The 20,676-nt window shown below is 37.2% G+C and overlaps 1 protein-coding gene across 19 annotated transcripts in view; it reads right to left on the bottom strand.

Annotated features, from left to right (window-relative positions):
* Positions 1–20,676, bottom strand: part of ITSN2 (intersectin 2) — a 139,120-nt gene that overhangs the window by 99,104 nt on the left and 19,340 nt on the right. For 10 of the 19 annotated variants that reach the window (XM_048222839.2, XM_048222840.2, XM_057309345.1 and 7 more), the window contains exons 2-7: positions 12,906–12,969; positions 5,131–5,223; positions 3,352–3,415; positions 1,948–2,111; positions 415–621; positions 158–257 (exon numbers count right to left, since the gene is read on the bottom strand). In XM_048222839.2, the coding sequence (XP_048078796.1) occupies positions 158–257; positions 415–621; positions 1,948–2,111; positions 3,352–3,415; positions 5,131–5,223; positions 12,906–12,936 (659 nt within the window). In that variant the 5' untranslated portion in view covers positions 12,937–12,969. Of the gene's footprint in view, positions 1–157; positions 258–414; positions 622–1,947; positions 2,112–3,351; positions 3,416–5,130; positions 5,224–10,804; positions 10,907–12,905; positions 12,970–20,676 lie in introns of those variants that run through there. The other 9 variants (XM_048222831.2, XM_048222828.2, XM_048222827.2 and 6 more) reach the window with 2 other exon arrangements.

Here is a 20,676-nt window from a genome sequence, read left to right as displayed (position 1 = left end):
TGTGAGTTATAAGTAATAAATTTACCTTACCCATTTTACATTTGGCCATTATAAAGTAAAACCTGGATAAGCTCAGAGCTTGCAAAAAAAAAAAAAAAGTCATTTGTAGACACTCCTTAATGAAAGCATAAAAAGTTGGAGTTTTAAGCCTTCATACCTACTAGATCCTAAATCAATCAGAGACTGGGCTTTCTGTAAACTAGCACCGCTGCCGAGTCCTCCCATCATGAGACTGTAAGATGACGTATGAGGCAATGCTAAAAAAAAAAAAAACAAAAGGAAAGAAAGAAATGAAGAAAGAAAAAGGTTCACACTAAACAATACCACAAAGTATGAAGGAAATCTGTATTTACTGGGACACAAATGTACCAGTTTCTTTCTCTGACAGTTTCTCACTCATTAGCTAGTACTTACTTGAAGAAGAATAAGGAATGGATAAAGGCTGAATGAGGCCAGCGGTTCCATTTGGTAGTGATGATGTGCTAACGGAAGGCACTAGGGGAGCAGGCATCATTAAGGGAGGAAGGGTGGTCCCTGAAGTCGCAGAGGATAAGGGGGTTGTCATAGGTGCAACTGGAGGCAATGAGTGAGGAATGGACAGATTGGGCATGCTTCCCATTCCTAGAGACAAAACAGAACACATTTCTCAGTGCTAGCAATGGACTGTAAAACAAATGCCAGAAAACAAATTGACAGTACAGTGAGCAGATCCACGTGTATAGAGACATACAGGCAAACTAGTCTTCTAGTTAAAAAGTTCACTAAAGCAGCTCTGACTTAGCAGTGAGGGAGGTACACCACTGCTTTTAATATCAACATTCTGATCTGTGTAAACTACGGGAATGCCTTCTAAGGAGTTAAAGATTCTCCTCTAGCATCATGATGAAAGCTAAGCAGGCTTTTCCAATTAAATATTAGTACTCTCAAAGAGAGCATGTATTACCTGATTAAATGTGGGGTTTTGTGTAAGGATAGATAATAATAAATATAGTGCTGTTGAGTTACTCAACACACACACACATTCCCCCAAAGTCCCCACCCGCCAAAAAAGGATATTCTAGTTACTAGATCCGTTAGGAGATCCACTTATGCATAGGTATTATTTGTAAGAAGAAAGTATGCCACATATTTCACTTTTCTTATAAGTAACACATCCACGGATTTAACAACAATTCTTTAAAAATAATAAAATGATGACTTTTATTCATTGACTAACTGCAGATTACTAGGTACACTATGGTCACAAAATGATCTAGTATTTATCTCTAGAGCTCACTGCACTAGTCAAAGAATTTAGTATTTTAAGATCTAACATCTGGAATGAAAGAACATGCTTCAGATTCACAGAGATACCTAATTGAATGTTCCATTCCAATGAATGCTTATATATAATTAATAAGAAATTGGCTAATCAAAATTAACAGAAAAACGATTCTCTCTGATGAATATGTAAATTAATGAGCACAAAGTCTGCAACTTTTAGCCCTAAATTTAGCTGGGTAATTAACCTTTAAATTAGAAAAATTTCTACTTAGGAATAATTTTAAATTACCTCCCAACTTAAACCATTTCAAGTGAGTTTAAAATTGTTCACATTTTTTCTGTTACTCATACAGAGTAGAGAGGAAACTAAGAATAGTATTTAAGATCAGCTCTACTAGGGGGGGTCATATAATTTATCATCCAACTGGGAATTGTGAAAGGGAACACTAACCAGACTTGAGGCCAGGACAACAGGCATAAATCAGAACTGTCCCTGGAAAACTGGGACACAAGGACACCCCTGCCATGACAGCGAGTTTAACATCTTATCTCAGACATGTAAACTAACTTGGAGTCTGAGGATTATTGTTTTATGCTAACAAACCCTTTTCTAATCCCAAAATATTATGTATAGGAATCAAGTTTAACTATCAAATGCAGTCAATTCAACTAATAAATACATACCAAAACGAGCAGAAATTAATGGAGAGAACATGGGAGGTTGTTTCATAATAGGAGGGAGGACCACGGGTAACTGCTGGCCCTGCAGCTTTAGTTTGATGAGTTTCATCGCTATGGAGAACTCTTGCTGATCCATCTTCCCATCCTTGTTCAGATCTGATAAAGCCCTAAAAGGATCATGAGGTGGGTAGATTGGTATGTAGGGTTAGCATTATTTTTGAGGATGATAAAATAGAAACAGTGACATAGCATTCACACACAGATCATCACTTAATAACCACATATATAAGATTAAGCAAATAAAATCCAAAAACCTAAAACCTGTACATTAAGAAATATTGACCAAAGATAGCATCAAACGAAATACTACTGCCAGTGTACATAGCATCCATGTAGAGAGAATCTATGAGACCTTCGGGATGAATTCCACCAGTACGGACAGAAAGAAATTATACAAGAGTATAATCATTCTATACTTAATTTATTAATTTGCTCAAATATTTATTGAAAGCTTGCTATGTGTCCAGTACTCCACCAGGCATGGGAATATTCCAAGTGGAAAGAAAGATGGGGTAGGGGTTGATATTTATGTAAATGCATTAAAAAGCAAAATCCTAGGGGTGCCTGGGTGGCTCAGTCAGTTGGGCATCTGCCTTTGGCTCAGGTCATGATCCCACGGTCCTGTGATCGAGCCCCGTATGGGGCTCCCTGCTCAGTGGGGAACCTGCTTCTCCCTCTTCTGCTCTCCCTGCTTGTGCTCTTTCCTCTCTCTCACTTTCTCTCTCTGTCAAATAAATAAATAAAATCTTTTTAAAAATTGAAAAAAAAAAAAAAAAAACCCTAGCTAATATAAAGAACAATTTTGTTTAAGGTAGGAGCAGGAAAAGGGAGGGCTAATTTTGGGTTTATAGATGATGAAAGAAATGAAATAACTACAAAGTAACAGAAAGAATATTTTGAGAGTCTACCAAATTATAAACGAATGTTTTTCAATGGCAATGTATACATCTTACCTTAAAAATTCTAAGGACATTAAAAATTTGTCCAATAGAGGGGCGCCTGGGTGGCTCAGTCGGTTAAGCATCTGCCTTCAGCTCAGGTCATGATCCCAGGGTCCTGGGATCAAGCCCCGCTTCGGGCTCCGTGCTCAGTGGGGAGTCTGCTTTTCCCTCTGCTCCTCCCCACCCTGCACTCACGCTTGCTCTCTCAAATAAATAAAATCTTTAAAAAAAAATTTGTCCAATAGAACAAAACCCCAATTATTTTCAGTCATTTACTCAATAAAATTTTCAATAAACAACAACAGCAGACTCTGAGTAAAAACATCTTTATATTAACACTGTATCAAAAGCAAAATAAAACCAAACCAGAAATTTAAATTCATCTACGAGAGAGAGAACACTTTACCATATTTCAGCTAAAACAGGAGCCGGCAGGCCTGACTGTAAGAAAAAGGTACGTGCTTGATCACCTGAAGGTAATAAGAACAAAAATCAAGTAGCACATTAGTAAATGGAATTCCTCCAGTGCCTCTGAATAATAATAACGGACAATACTGACAATGTTATTGCTTTATTGTCATTTTTATTGCAGTCACTAAAGAATAAATTAAACAGAAACACACACATAAAATTATTTACATTACATTAATAAGATTTAGGTTTTAAAACAAAAAAGCCACAAATGAAGTTACAGGCATTAATCAATGATGAAAGATTAGTCATCTTAGCTTTTTCATAATAACTGGGGTATTACTTGATAGTATTTCCATTTAATAAAATTCATAATTTAAAACACTAGTCCCTAGAAGAGTTCTAAATAAAAAAATAGGTGTTGGGAAAGACAGTCCCCCAGTGGGTCTCTCACAATCCTCTAAGTCCTGCTGTGTGTGCCAAGAATGCAAGACCCTAACTACTCTTCACCTGGGTTGTTTCTCAGGTTGGGTTTGCAGTGAGCAATCTTGAGGCATGATGAGGTAATGTTTCCCCTGGGGCCAAAAAACAAGCCTACTTGCTAAAAATGGTGGGTTCCCTCAGGCTCAGTGTTCCTGCCCTATAACACAACTGCTGCATTTTTAACATCCTTTTGGGCTCTCTGCAATACCCTGTGGGACTTAGGGGACAGAGAGGCTATAGGAACATGCTGATGCTCATGCTGCTAGCTGTGCCATTTGTAACAAAGGCCTCTGTCTCAGACTCAGGAACCCTGGGTCTTGTGCCGCATCCATGAGACAGTAACAGACTACATTATTAACTTGTAAGTAGGGTAATCAAATCCCAGTCCTGATACCAGGAAAGGTAGCTATTATTATAGAAGTACAAATAACATTAAGCTGTCACGGCTAAGAGCATGGATTCCAAAATCAGACTGAAAGGTTTCAAAGCACAGATGAACACTAACAATCTGTAAATACAGACAATAGTAGCTACTTTACAAGGTTGTTGCTAGAGTACATGAGGTGATGCACTGAGGTACAGCACCTGAAATACAGCACAGATCTGGTAAATATTAGTCATTACAATTACTGTTACTGTAAATAAAGCACTCAGCTGCTTTGGCACAGAAAAAAGTTTAATCTACACAAAAAAATTTGAAATACACACCTATATTAATCCTCTTTAGGCTATGGAGGCCATCTTCCAAAACAAGGGCTAGTGCCAACAACCAACGCTTGGCATCACCTCTCAAAAACAGAGGACTAGCATTATAAAAACAGAGTATAGAAAAAACCTTCTAGATTATTTTCAAGGAAATGGGCCTGATACACACTTCTTCTAGACTTAGCAATACTGATTGTTATACAGGGAACAGGCATAACGTATTAGGAGCACATTAATAAATCTGGTTGGAAAAAAGTCTCAATTACCTTAAGAAATAAATTGAAAATGTTCTAGAAACAATGTTAAAGTGGGAACCTGGACAATTACACTGAAATTCTTGGTTATCATTTAGGATTAAGAAAAGATCTTCCATAAGCCAAATCCAAAACAACAAATTAAGACAGTTGCAGGTAAATTAAGAAAGCCACTATTTTTTTTAATGCATGAATTCTGATTGATAGGAATTTTATCACTTAGTAATACAAAATTGATGGTAACTGAATTAAAACTAATTCTAAGACATTACATGAAAAGGAACAGAACTCATAAATAAAATATAAATACAAAAAAATATATAAATACAAACCTGTTATGTAACCTCCTGAGGGTTTGAGGTTATCAAACTGCTTGTCATGCTTAGTCCGTTCTTCAGAGGTAATAGCCCACATGTTTGGCCCTCCTAAACCAGAAGTGAAAAACAAAGAAATTATAGTATATATATATATGAGAATGCTCCAAATAATTCTAAAATGTAAATATGAATCACAGGTGTCCAGTTAGTGACAGTACTCTATCCCTGCGTGACACAAACAGCAAGGCTCTATCATGACCATATATACATATATATATAGCACAGCCCTGAGGTTCTTCATTCATTCACCCCATTAACATCTATAGAACAATTACTGTATACTTCTCACTAGAAATAGGCAAAAAGCTAAATTCTGGAAATAAAAAGATGAATAAAATATTATTCCCCTCCTCTCTGCACATTCAACATAGCTAATAACCATCTACACACTTCACTTCTGACTACCTTTTCCGTTTACTCAACTTCCACCAATAAGAAACAAGATATGTTTAGATAAATTCATACATGTTTGCTGTTTATGGTATAAAAATCTGCCTTACAGAGGTGTTTCCAGGAATGCCTATCATTGAAAAGTAGGTACCCACTGTAATTTGAAACACTAAGATGGATCTGATTTAACAAATATTTCTTAGCCCTAAGTGAATGGATTTTAAAAAATCTATAAACATCTTCTTTTAAAGACAAGTTTTAAGATTAGAGTTAAAAATACAGAAACAGATGTACTGAAGAACTAAGTTCCTAAAACAGCTAAACCTACATACACTTTCTAAGTAAATATCACACACACAGTAAACACCTACTTGGTTTATCAGTTTATTATAAAGTAAACAAATTGACCTGTCACGACTCTTGTGAGTAGGAGTGTGGGTATCAGACTGCTTTACTACCGTATGAATCTGGAAAACTGATGACAACAGAAAAACAATGACAACAACAAAGGATGACAAAGAAGGAAGCAGCTCACTTTCACTGAGCCCCGACTCTATGTTAGGGACTTTTATGCAGTAACTCACTACTCCCACCGCTGCCTTGTACATTAGGTACTACTATTATCCCCATGACACAGGTGAGGAAACGAAAACCCATGGTGCTAAAGTTACTTGCTCAAGGTCACACAACTAATAAGTGGCAGAACTGAGCTCAGAACCCAGGTAGCCTGAACTCTGTGTTACACTGTCTCTCAATATTTATGGATAAGATGCTCATGTTCTCTGTACCTTAGCTGCCACCTCCGAAAATTAGGAAGATTATCTAAGTTTACAGGGTTGTTGTAAAGACTGTATGTTATAGGTAATGTAATCTACTCTAAAAATAACACTAAATATAATTCTTCATCTATTAGATCGGTAAGATAACAACAGCTAGCATTTAATGAAACTTGCCATGTGGTAGGTACTTCTCTAAGAGCTTTACTGTTTCTAAAAGTCTCGCAAGAATTCTATGAGGTTACTATTACTACTATCCCTAGAAAACAAGAGACATGGAAAGAGTAATTTGCCCAAGGTATCAAAGTTGGTACATGTAGAAGACAGGATGAGAATTCAGACTTGATTAAGAATCTTAAACTATCTCCCCTGACAATAATTAAAAAGAAATAAACCCACAAATATGTTGTCACTTGATTTCCACAAAGACATCAAGATAATTCAATGGGAAAAGGATAGCCCTTCACTGAACCAGGCTGAAAGAACAGAACATCCACATGAGCAACAATAACAACAACAACAAGCCAAACCATCTCTACCCTGCACCATATACAAAAAATTAACTCCAAATGGATTATAGAGTCAAACACAGGAACCAAACTGTGAAACTTCTTGTGAAGAAAGCAAACAAGAAAATCTTTGTGACTTTGGATTAGGAAATGATATTAGGACACAAACAACACAAATGATTAAAACTTTTTGATAAGTTGGACTTTTACCTTTCTTAAAGACACTCTTAAGAAAGTAAAAAGAAAATGGGGCACCTGGGTGTCTCAGTCGGTTAAGCGTCCGACTTGTGATTTCAGCTCAGGCCATGATCTCATGGGTCATGAAATCAAGCCCCATGTCCAGCTCTGCACTCAGCAGGGAGTCTGCCTGAGAGTCTCTCCCTCCGCCCCTCCCCCCACTCATGCTTGTGCGTACATGAGCTTGCTCTCTCTCTAAAATAAATAAATCTAAAAAAAATAAAATAAAAAGATAAGCTACAGACTGGGAGAAAATATTTGCAAAACATAATAAAGGACATGCATCCAGCATATACAAAGAACTATTCAACTCATTAATACAATCCCTGCTTCTCCCCATCCAAAAAATGGGCAAAAGATTTGAACTATATTAAAGATATACAGATGGCAAATAAGCATGTAACAAGATGTTCAATGTCACTGATCAGCCGGGAAATGCGTACTATTATTATTTTTTAAAGGTTTAATTTATGCGAGAGAGAGAGAGAGAGAAAGCACAAGCAGGGGGAGGGCAGAGGGAGAAGTAGGCTTCTTGCTCAGCAGGGAGCCTGACTGGGGTGGGGGCGCAGAGGGCTTGATCCCAGTATCCTAGGATCACGACCTGAGCCAAAGGCAGATGCTTAACCTACTGAGCCACCCAGGCACCCCGGGAAATGCATATTAAAACTACAGTAACATATCATTCCATGCCCATAGAATGTCTAAAGTTTTTTTTTTTAAACTGCTGGCAAGGATGCTGAGCAACTCAAACTCTCACATACAGCCGGTGGGGAAGGAAACTGAGACATTTTAGAAAAAAGAGTCTGGCTTCTTATGAAGTTAAATATGCATTTCCCATACAACCCAGCAATAAACTCCTGGGTAGGGGCATCTGGGTAGCTCGGTAGGTTAAGCAACTGCCTTCAGCTCAGGTCATGATCCCAGGGTCCTGTGATCGAACTCTGTGTGGGCTCCCTGCTCAGCAGGGAGGCTGCTTCTCCCTCTCCCACTCCCCCTGCTTGTGACCTCTCTGTCAAATAAGTAAATAAAATCTTTAAAAAAAACAAAAACAAAAACAACTCCTAGGTATTTACCTAAGAGAAATGAAGACTTTTTCCAGATAAAAATATGTCCTCTGATGATTACAGCAGCTTTAGACATTTGGTTTAGACACCAAAGCCTGGAAATAACCTAGATGTTTTCTATAGATGAATGGATAAACAAGTTGTGGTACACATTTATATAATGGAATTCTACTCAGCAATGAAAAAGAAAGATATATACAATGTCATGGATGAACTGCAAAAGCATTTTGCTAGGTGAAAGGAGTCAGACACAAATAGCTATGTATTGTGTATTTTACTTATATGACATTCTGGAAAAAGCAAAACTGTAGGGACAGAAATCTGATCAGTGGTTGCCAGTGGCTAAGGGCGGGGTATAGGGGAATGAGGGAACCTTCTGGGTGATGGAAATGTTCCATATCCTGATTTATAGGACTGTATACATTTGTTAAAACCCACTGAACTATATACTTATAATTATACCCCAATAAACCCAACTTAAAAATAAAATAAAAATATAGCATCTAATACAGGCCAGCCACATGGAGGCTGTTCAATAAATTAGTTTCCTTACTCAACCCAATCCCAGGGAACGATATAATTGAGAAGTCAGAGCATTAAAATCTTTCTCAGGCTCTTCCCCTTCTGGTAAAGGTACCCTTGCCAGAAAATACTGAGAGCGAGGCTTTTTAGTTAGAAACCTTGAGACTATTTAAAGTCTGGAGAGTCTGGTTAGGAAGGCGTGAGCTGCTCTAACACACATCCAGGCAGTGTATATCCCCAGGGAGTGGCAAACTGCTTCCTAAGACTGCAGAGGGCTCCGTGGCATCAGAAGGACAACGCTTTCTGATGTCCCACTGTCACCTCACTTTTGCTTGGCTACCGGTCTTCACAATGGCCAACTCAACTATCTGATAAGGTTTCTTGTTTAGTTCCAACAACCTTGACACCTTCATATACATTCAGTCAAAAAACATTTTGGGGCATCATTGTGTACAAAGACTAGAGGTACAAGGATGAATAAAATGAATGCTTTAAAGGTATTCACACACTCCTTTAGCCGAGAATCACACACAACAATCATGATTTAATATTATCATGATTAATGTCACTTAACAGAATAAAAATGTCTAAAGCATTACAACAAGGAATAAGTTTTAAGTAGTATTTGAATAATCTTTAAATCCGAACACTTCAAAAAAATGACCATATTAAAACATAAGATGTTAATGCACTAAGAATGTTATACAAAGTTACACAGAAATAAGAAAACTAGGAAATATATGTACTTCAAAAACAATTTTAAAATAGTTGATCTGGGGCACCTGGGTGACTCGGTTAGGTGTCTGACTCATGATTTTGGCTCAGGTCATCTCAGGGTTGTGAGATTAAGCCCTGCATTGCGCTGGGTGCGGAGTCTGCTTGAGATTCACCCTCTACCTCTCCCTCTGTCCCCGCCCCCCGCCCTCCCGTGCCACCCACCCAATCAATCAATCAATCAATCAAATCTTTTAAAAAATAGTTGATCCAATTCTGGCTTTCTTAGAATATATACTTACAGAACCTTTCTAAAAGTCAACAGTTTATTATTTTGAACTTCCAGGAAAGCATTTCCCAACTTTTCTCTGTATTTATTTGTAAGCCTTACAGAAAGTCAGGAAAACCTAAGTTCTGGGGTTGATGTTTAATATTTCCTTGAAAAGCTAACAACCTTTTACATTGTCTGATTACTTTAGAAACGTATTAAAATTCTTCCCCCACTCATCACTAAATTAAGAATATGGTATTTTCGTAAAGATTTCTGTTGCTTATTCTCATCTTCTCACCTACTGGCTCTGTCAAAAACGTTCTTATGGTCTATGTAGAAGGAAAAATAGACATTTACAGAACATCCACTATATACTAAATCCCATGCAGTACATAGTGTCATCTCTGTTTTACATACATAGACATACATACATATACATATGTATATACACATATGTGTACACACACACACACACAAGTTCCACAAGGTTAAGTCAACACAGCTGAGTAGTAGCACAGCAGTATTTTAACACACAGTTCTGACGGTACATGATTCAAACATGTTCAATCTTGCTCATATGCTGTGAAATTAACTGAAGACTATTTCTGGTCCAGTTCAAAATAATAGTCAAATGATATATGTCTACCCAGTACAAATTTAAATCTCTAAAACACAACTAGAATACTGGTCTAGACAGAACTAAAGCCTTAACTGGGACATGGATAATAAATGCTTGGGCTGTTATAAATGCTACAGTACCAACCTCTGATTCTGTAGATCCTGTGTTTAACAATTTCCTAATAACACAAATAAAAAGACTAATGAACTCTAAAATTCTGAAACAGTAATAAAACTCTAAAATGGCATTTTTTCCCCCTAAAGCCATTGGCCTTTCTCTCCCTCCCCCTCCTCCTTCCCTCTTCCAAATTTTGGATAGAGCCACTGTCATGGGCTTCAGAACTTCTTACTCATTTAACCAGTCTTCAGTAACCCCCAAATTTTAAGGCTGGAACAAGCTACAGTACACTACAATCAACAGGCAGCAACATGAATTTGAAGTAGCCTCTTGCTTATCACCCGATGACTCAAATATCAGGCTGTGTTTACAATTTTATTACATTTTTGAAAAGCATAAAGCAAACCTACCATGATCAAAGAAGACTCTGGCAAGGATGATTCTGCTGGTGCAGAAGACACCAGAATTAGAGTCACGAGTGGTAAAAATATGACGCACTGATCTTTTTTGCTCTGTTGAGGAGATGGGAAGTGAAGCATCAAAGAGACTAAGAAAAGAATATCTGCTCAATAGAACTTTCTGAGATGATGTAAATGTTCTGTATCTGCATTGTCCAATACAATGGCCACTGGCCACATGTGGCTTTGAGAGCTTGAAACATGGCTATATGACTGAGGGACTGAATTTATTTAATTTTTATTAAAGTTAAGTTGACATCGTCACATGTAGCTAATGGCTACTATATAAGGCAGCACAGCTCTGTGGGAACCAAAGAAGTCTAAATCTGTGGTTAGTCTTGGGATGATGAAATAGACATGGCAAAATGTGAGAAATACATTCGAAGCGTTTAGACACACAGCTTGGTCTAGGGCACTTAAAGACAAGTTCCAACAGTACTGGGCATTGAAAAGATTTAATACCATCTATAACTGAGCATTTACTAGAAGAGCAAACACTGCTTTTGAAGGTTTTGTGCTATATGTGAATGCCTCTTCCAGTAAAATCTTAAACTCCGAATTGGACTTGAATTAGATATAAACAAGATTATCTTCAATCTTCAGCTATATTATAAACTAGGTAGGAGGGTACCACAGTCTACAGTCTACATTTGCTATCAATTCTTCAGAATTTTTAAAAAAATTACTACCTCTATTCCTTTTTTTACTACCTTGATTCCTATATATCATTCCCAAAGTAATTATCCAACATTTTGTCCAATATTATTTTCTCATATCTAATGCAATAAGCTACGAAGTAGATACACAAATGTTAAGGGAATGGAAGAAACAGAATGAAAAAAGACTAGGCCTATACTGCTCTCTTTTACATTCATTTTGTTTGTAAACCTTCTTAACATTTCGGTTGAAGTTTGAAGCTAAACTATGCATTTAATGCAAACCCCTTTGTATGGTGTGCAGAAATCCTAAATTTGGGTAGAGCACATTACTACTACAATTATTACCCTGATTCTAAACTTATGTTTATCACTCATTATGAAGAAAAAAACCATTATTTAATCTTTAAAAACTGCCTGTGGTATCAAATAATCTTCATAATCCCATACCATTTCCAGCAATGCTCACACTGATCTTTAACTAAGAGTTCTGAAAAGGCAAAAAGCAAAACAAAACTCTTATCTCAAGTCCACCCTTACATGACATAGAATTCTACCACACAGAATTTAGTTTCACCTTTTACACAAATAATTCATTTTTCCGAAACTTTCCTAAATCTCAGAAGGTCAATCCTGAGTCTTAAAATTTTAGATATACAACATGTATTTCTATATTAACAATGTGCTTAATTTGGCCCTGTGACTGGAAACACATTTTTTTAAAAAGATGCAACTGATCAAATACAAGATGGTAACATTAAAAGAGAATTACTGTTTGAAAGTGGTAGAATTATTCACGATGCTTCTTTTTACCCCTAATGTTCTTTAATATTACTGCTTTCAATTTAAATGTTAAAGAGTTATTGACTGGACTCTCTATTCCTTTATATTTATAATTGGCTAATGAAATTTTCTTTAAAAATGTTTCATATTAAACAATTGTGCATGTAGGCATACACAACCCTTTATAAAATGAATACTTAATTTTATATGTATATTACTGGATGAATTTTTATTGGCTTAATCAGTTTACAATCATCCTAAACTATTGAAAATAACTTTAATATTCTTCCCTTATAGCACTCTGCTTTTTGTCCTTCCATTTTATGCAACGAACAAATATACCTTTAGGTTATTCTTAACTGCTGAAAGGCAAGCACACATTCCAGATGATACTGCAGAACATGCATATATTGAGTCACAGGATTTACTGCAGAATAGTCTAAAAGAAGATATATGCAGTGTTCTGAAGTAAACTATCAAAACATTTTCAGTAAGAATACTTTAAGTTTTGCATTTATAAGCTTAAGGAAAAATATCAAAATGAATATTTTACAACCTCTACCAAAAAAAACCCCATAACCTCTTTATCTTGTCACAAGCACAAAGCAGCTTACCATTCATAGCTGTGGGAAACTGAGCCATCATGGTCCTGAATTTTCCTTGCTAGCTCTCAGCCATCTGCAACATAAAAACATTGTGCCATTAATAATACAACAAGGGCAGATCACAGCTTTAGTGGACCAGCTTAGCAGTGGGAACGTCTGTCCCCTTGAGCTCACACTTCCAACAGAACACAATGCAGAGCTTCTGCTGCTGCTGAAGAGGAAGGATTTACATTTAGGGTAGGAGACTTTGTTGGGTAATGGTGCTGCCTTTAAAATAGAAACATTTATAAGAAAAACAGTCCCATATTTCATTGCAAATACTGAATAAAGAAACCCTTGGCATGAATCAATTTTGTAGAAATTAACATGGGAAATAGAAAGGTTGTTATAACTAGGCAAGATGCTATTTCAGAGAAATCCACTGTATAAACTAAGCATGTAATAACTTGGAAATCCATAACATTCTTTTCTTTAAAAAATCCCCAAATGAGAAAAATATCCAAAATAAATGTGGGACAGAGTTCTACAGGTTTATAAAAATTGTCCAGAATTATTATAATATATAAGTTTATTTAAACATAACTAAATGTGTTTGGCAAGTACCCTGTACTAAAAAGAAAAGCGACTTTGAATTTTAACAGCTGTGATTTAAATTTCAACTCTGCTATTTTCCTAGCTGTGGCGATGGGAGAGTTATTTAACCTTTTTGAGTCTCAGATTCCTCATCTGTAAAAATACTCTGCAGGAATATTTAAGTATTAGACATATTCCAATACACTGCTTGACACACAGTGAGTGTTTGATAAATGGCTATTTTGCAAACATCCAGGGAGGGAGTGTGCAATGTAATTTTGAACCCTGAATTATTTTACTATGAATAAATACAAAATGCATTCCATGAATCTTAAGGGTAAGACCAGTTAGGGACAGTGAAGACCTAGGAAATTTATAATAATGTACTTAGTAATTAAAACCACGGATTGTAACACTGCAGAGGAAAATCACTACATTAAAAAGACCATTCAGGGGGCGCCTGGGTGGCACAGCGGTTGGGCGTCTGCCTTCGGCTCAGGGCGTGATCCCAGCGTTATGGGATCGAGCCCCACATCAGGCTCCTCCACTGTGAGCCTGCTTCTTCCTCTCCCACTCCCCCTGCTTGTGTTCCGTCTCTCGCTGGCTGTTTCTATCTCTGTCAAATAAATAAATAAAATCTTTAAAAAATAAATAAATAAAAAATAAAAAATAAAAAGACCATTCAGTAGCTCATCTATTTACCTAAATCACTTAAATATTAACATCCTTAGAAGCCAAGGAAAAATGTTTGCACAAGCCATGTGAACAAAGAAGGCATGAAGAGTTACACATCACAGTGGAAGGTGTCACCAGAGGAGCTGGCTAACCAGCTGCTAAGAAGTGCTACAAGGCACCAGATCTTAGTGAATTCAGTGTGCTCAAAGAGAAGTACGACTGTATCAGTATAACCACCAAAAGTTAGTCACACCAACAGAAGACTAGTATACACATCTAATTTATTGATTTACAAAGAGAAATTTAATAGCCGAGAAAACTAACAGTACCTTTTCTTCCTATAAAGCAAACTAGCATCTACTAAATTTCAACCAGACCACTGTGTAGTTAGGGAAGGGAGTTACCAGTGATCGGAATGCTTAATGACATCAGGCATTGACAGTCAGATACATTTATCTACACAACAAGAATAAGCCAAGGACTGCACAATAGGGATTGTTAAACCTCCAATAATGCTTTGAATGACACTGCCAACTTTACTCTTCTGACTCCCAGCTTTTTTGTATGCTACCACTATATACCATCCTCCCTCTTTAAGTATATACTCTTTCTTTAGATGTTAATAAGCTTTAGTGCAGCTTCCGCACAGCAAAGAAAACCATCAACAAAACTAAACTATTGAATGGGAGAAGATATTTCTGAATGACATATCTGATAAAGAGTTAGTATCCAAAATATATAAAGACCATATAAAACTCAAAGCTCCAAAAACAAATAATCCATTTAAAAGAGACACAGACATTTCTCAAAAAAAACAAAAACAAAAACAAAAAGACATAGAGATGGTCAACAGACACATGAAAAGATGTTCAACATCACCAATCATCAGGGAAATGCAAATCAAAATCACAATGACATATCACCTCATGCCTGTCAGAACGGCTAAAGTCAAAAACACAAGAAACAACAAGTATTGTTGAGGATGTGGAGGAAAAGGAACCCTCATGGACTACTGGTAGAAATGCGAACTGGTGCAGCCACTGTGGAAAACAGTTTGGAGGTTCCTCAAAAAATTAAAAGTAGGATTACCATATGATCCAGTAATTCCACTACTGCGTATTTACCCAAAGAATATGAACCCACTAATCTGAAAAGACAGATGCACCCCTATGTTCATTGCAGCATTATTTACAATAGCCAAATTATGGAAGCAGCCCAATTGGGTAAAGAAAATGCGGTATACATATAGAATGGAATATTACTCAGCCATAAAAAAGAATGAAATCTGGGGCACCTGAGTGGCTCAGCTGGCTGCCTTCGGCTCAGATCATGATCTCAGGGTCCTGTGACTGAGCCCTGCACTGGGCTCTCCGCTCAGCAGCAAGTCTGCTTCTCCCTCTGCCTCTCCCCCGTTATCTCTCTCGTGCTCTTGCTCTCAAATAATTTTAAAAAAAGAATGAAATCTTGCCATTTGCAACAGCATGGATGTAGAGGGTATAATGCTAAGTGAAATAAGTCAGAGAAAGACAAATGATTTTACTCATCTGTGGAATTCAAGAAACAAAACAGAGAAAAAGACACACCAAAAAAACAGACTCTTAACTACAGAGAACAAACTGATGGCCACCAGAGGGAGGTGGTGGGGGAAAGGGTGAACTAGGTAAAGGGGATTAAGAGTATACTTACTATGATGAATCACTATATTGTACACCTGAAACTAATATACCACTGTGTTAACTATACTGGAATTAAAAAAAAAAAAAGCTTTATTGCAATGGAGCTTTAATCCTGTTACCACACTTAGACTTTACCTATCACTATACTCTTCCTAGGTAGGAAGAAATTCCACCTATATGCAAGTTAGTTTTTTCTTCACTCCTTTCTCAAAAGGTAATATAAACTTCAGGTATTAGAGTTGTCTACTGGGGCGCCTGGGTGGCACAGCGGTTAAGCGTCTGCCTTCAGCTCAGGGCGTGATCCCGGCGTTATGGGATCGAGCCCCCCATCAGGCTCCTCCGCTATGAGCCTGCTTCTTCCTCTCTCACTCCCCCTGCTTGTGTTCCCTCTCTCGCTGGCTGTCTCTATCTCTGTCAAATAAATAAAATCTTTAAAAAAAAAAAAAGAGTTGTCTACTACACAGAAAAATAATATCTAAACATGGTGGGGTAGTTAAGAACTCACTTAACATGGGATTAAGAACATTGGATTTGAACCTGTAGCTCACAAGGAGTTGTAAAAGGTAATTTTAAGGAGAGGGACACAGATTTCACTTAAGACAATCAATGGTGAAGACAAGGCCACAGGAGCACCAGGGGGATCAGTTAGGGAAGAGATAAGAACAGTAACTGGCACCTGATTTAAAATATCGGTAGAAGGAACAGAGCAGATGGGATGAATTGGAAAAATAAGGAAGGGTTTCAAACAGGTAGCAGCCAGAAACTCTTTAGATATGAAGGATTTTGAAGTAGAAGGCATCAAAGCGATGACTCCCAGAATTTGTGAGACTGGGTGAACCGTGGTTTTAAGAAAAAGTGAACACAGAGGAAGTCTCATAAATAAAGTTATGAGTGATACTTCCTCAGTACAAAAATTCTACAAAAAAAAGTATAATTTTTACTTCCCCAATTTTAAATTGTTATCAGTAATGTTAAACCGAAATAAGTCAGCATGCCTGCAAAGAAACGGTTTACTTACAGATACGCAGTAGCAAATAGCAAGACCTGTTTTATTAGGTCTCTGAGACTGAGTTTCAAAATGAAGGAGAAAAATCCTCCAAAAGTATTACATGCGAAACACTGTATAACTGCATAAAAGCATGTGAATTATCAAAGACAGATTGAAGAGAAAGCATGCACTTACAAAAGACAAAGAATAGGATCCCACAGTCACAAAGCCTTAATCAGTTAGATCTAGGTCTAAAATTTAAAGATTATCTGTCCAGGACTTTTGGTTAGTCATTACATATTCCATGAATACAACAGAATGCCACATAATAGATACTCAGTCATCACTGGTATAATTCTGAAATAAAACCAAAGAATGAATCAAATAATATAATAGGAAGGGACGGCAAATCCCTTCAGTGAAGCTGAAGTTAATAGCACAGAACTTTCTTTACCTGGTACATGGGATTTAGCCAGCCATGCATGCAGGTACCATATTATTACGTGATGTATACATGTAACATCTGATTGACTGTGGTAACATCTGACTACGGTAGCGCAATTTGTTGGAACCAAAAAGCTTTTAAAGCATACTATTTCATATCTGTTATGTTTCTATCAATTCTCTCTGCCACGTTGTCAAATAACTACCTCATGCTCAACAATCTACTAATCTACTTACAGAATAGTACTTGTACAAATAACAATTGAAATTTTGAAAAAGTAGTCATTTTACACTTAAAAATCAACTATTTTACTTTATGTAATCATACTAGCTACCATTTAATAAGTGCTTACTATTAATGCAATACACTTCTATTAATCATCTACTATGTGTCATGCTCAATACGGAGAATCTAATAGGTTGTGTGCAAGGAGCTTCAGAGGACAAACAGAGGAGCTGGCAGAACAGGCTTCCAGGTGCCAGATACTGCTAAACACCTTTGATAACACTAATAATGTTCACAATTATCCCTGGAAGGCAGGGAATATTGTACTCATTTCACAGATGAAGAAACAGAAAGGCTAAATTACTTGCCAATATTCACTGAGAGATGAAGCCAGGATACAATCCCAAATCCGTCTAATTTTAAAGCCCAAGAACTTCCCATGGGCTTTATATGCCTCTTCTTCTCTTAAATGGGGATAATAATTAATGATGAATAGGTCACAGTTTCTTGAAAGCAGCCCCTCAACTTAATGTTGTACATTTGTAGGGAGAAGGAAAACAAGCCAGAGATGTCTTCCAACACATAGGTCTATTGCATACATAAATTAGGGGACAGCTAATTATTTCTTTCCTCTTGGTATAACCCTCTCAGAGGAAGAAAAGGGTAATCAGCATCTCCCCAGGTACGTGCCTGATGCCTATATTTCAGGTGTGTGTGATTGGAGTCAGCATCCAACAAACATCTGTCTCCATTCCTTAGAAGGGGTAACATGATGATGGGCAATCTTGGCAGTTTGCAGTTATCATGTAATTAAAATGCTGTGATAATTACCTATGGCTTTAGAATATTCATGTAGAAAAAAGAAGAATATTCATATGGAGCTTTCCTTGCACATTATAAATTAATGGAGAACTGTCACTGTTACCTTTTGAGACACCAAGCAAAGACGTGTGGTAGATAACAGGCCTAAGGCAAAGAAGAATGCTACAAATTAATATAAAGCAAATGCCATTTTAGAACATGGCAACTACATTCACACTAACGGAGAGGAAAGTAGAAATGCTTCACCAGGAGCAGGAAGTCCTTCTTCAAGATCCAGATGGGGGAAAATTATAGCCATTATAAGTTAAAAATAGCTCAATTAAGGTTGGATTGGGGGGGGGGTCTGTCTAGAAGAACAGAATTTTAGAAGGAAACAATCACAATACTTAGTTCAAAACTCCATTTTCAAGATGGGAAGACTGAGAGACTGGTATGAGCTCACACAGCTAGTCAGTAGCAACACTGGTCCTGGAAACCACATCTCTTATGTCCAGTGCTCTGGGACATAAGAGTTTTCCAACTTGCCTGACCATATCACCACTCTGGGACACTTACTAATCTAGAGATTCCCAGGTACATCACTGGGAGATGGTGTGAATTAGGGCATGAACCTCCTAAAATGGTCTTACTGCCTTGAGACCTTCCACAGAGCTACTAGTTTTCTTCCAAAACACCTACTAATGCCCTTCTCCTTCTTAAATTACTTCACAATTACAAGTTCAAGCCCAAACTTGTTAGTATGAAACATGGTGAGTAAGAAACATGATTCAGAACCTCACCTCAATCTACTTTACCACATTCATCTCTAGACACGTCCCCTTGATTCAGATGTCCTAACTACATCAGCTTTTTTTTTTTTTGAAACAGTGATGCTTTTTTCACTCCCCTACTTCTTTGTAAAGAGCTGTTCCCTCTGTCACGTTCACCACACTTTCTTCTCATTCTTCAACTCTGAACTCAACAGACACCTCTTATCTGAGAGACCTGTGTCCTCCCAGTTAGTCATGGTCTCCTACATCGTGCACAACACTTGTTCGTCCCACAGTAACGTCACGTATCACACTGTATTTCAACTGCACGTGCTTCACTTGTTCTGGGCACTTTTTTTTTTTTTTAGGCCTAGTGCCTACACCAGACCTTCCAGAGAAAATGTTCAATAAAGATTTGCTGAACAAATGAATTGGGTAAAGGAGTAGTATGGATAAGATAAACAAAAATGAAGCAAGGGAAGCATGGAGCGAGGCACTCTGGAACCGAATTTCAGAAAAGAAACTCCAAACAACTTCCTCGAAACCCTGCAGGCACCGGAGCTCTGGATTTTAGACCAAATTATCCTTTTTTGGCCTTTCCATAACTTGTTACTTTTTCTTTTAAGTATACTTTTAGAGATAAAGTTTTATGGCCTGTTGAATTCTGAAGCTTTTACACTGGGATAGAAAGACTTGGGTTTTTCAATTATACTTATCATGTTCGTTAAACATTGTTTAGCTTAAACAAATTTGACTGAAGGTCTGACATTCAAAAGCAAGATAATCAAGTTCCTGAAGGCATATCTTATAATCCAGTGCCTCCTCCATTTCACGTGCTATGTGCACAGAGCCAACTCTGCAAACTTACTGATTAATTGGGGAAAGTTCCTTCTTCATCTGATTCCTAAGGAGATCAAGGTCGGTCTCATGAGAGGATGACTGAGGCAAAATTACCTTCTTTACAGTTTCTGCAGCAAGAGGAAATTCACAGTGTACATATATTCTCCACACCTGTTCCCTATCCAGCCATCCCTTCTTCATTCATCCATTTATTTATCAAACATAAATAGTCACTATAATAAAAGAATTTGAAGAATGTTATAAGAACTCAGAGGACAGAATTACCACTACTTGGGAGGTAAGTTAAACCAGGGCACATATCACAAAGGAGGAAATATTTGTGTAAGAATGATCTAACATGATCATGATGGCAAAGAAAGTGGGTTCCATGCATCCTCAGAGTGAAAGACATTGTATAGGTGTGTGGATAGGCAATGATACAGAGAAAGGAAAGTCCATGAATCTATGGGAAGAACTGGTTAAAGGAAAGTACACAGCCAGTATCACAGCAGAGCCTTTCCTATTCAAACACGGGGTGATTTGAGAGCCATGTGATTTCAAGAACTCACTTAATTTTAATTGTTAAAAGAGACCTTAAGAAACCCAATAGTTTTAAATTTTGCTCCTTGCAGTTCTAGAAATTTCAAAGAGATACAACAGATGTAGAGTAGGGAAGAGGAATGGAGGGTTGGGAGAGGATACCAACTTCAATGAAAGGAGCTCTGTTTTTGTGTTTTATATACTGAGGCTTCTCTATAATATTTGGTTTGATGATTTTTTTAAAGAA

The sequence above is a fragment of the Ursus arctos genome, unplaced genomic scaffold (assembly GCF_023065955.2).
Source record: "Ursus arctos isolate Adak ecotype North America unplaced genomic scaffold, UrsArc2.0 scaffold_8, whole genome shotgun sequence".
Taxonomy (NCBI): Eukaryota; Metazoa; Chordata; class Mammalia; order Carnivora; family Ursidae; genus Ursus; species Ursus arctos.
Note: the sequence above shows the minus strand (reverse complement) of the source record. Positions and strands in the feature narration are given on the sequence as shown.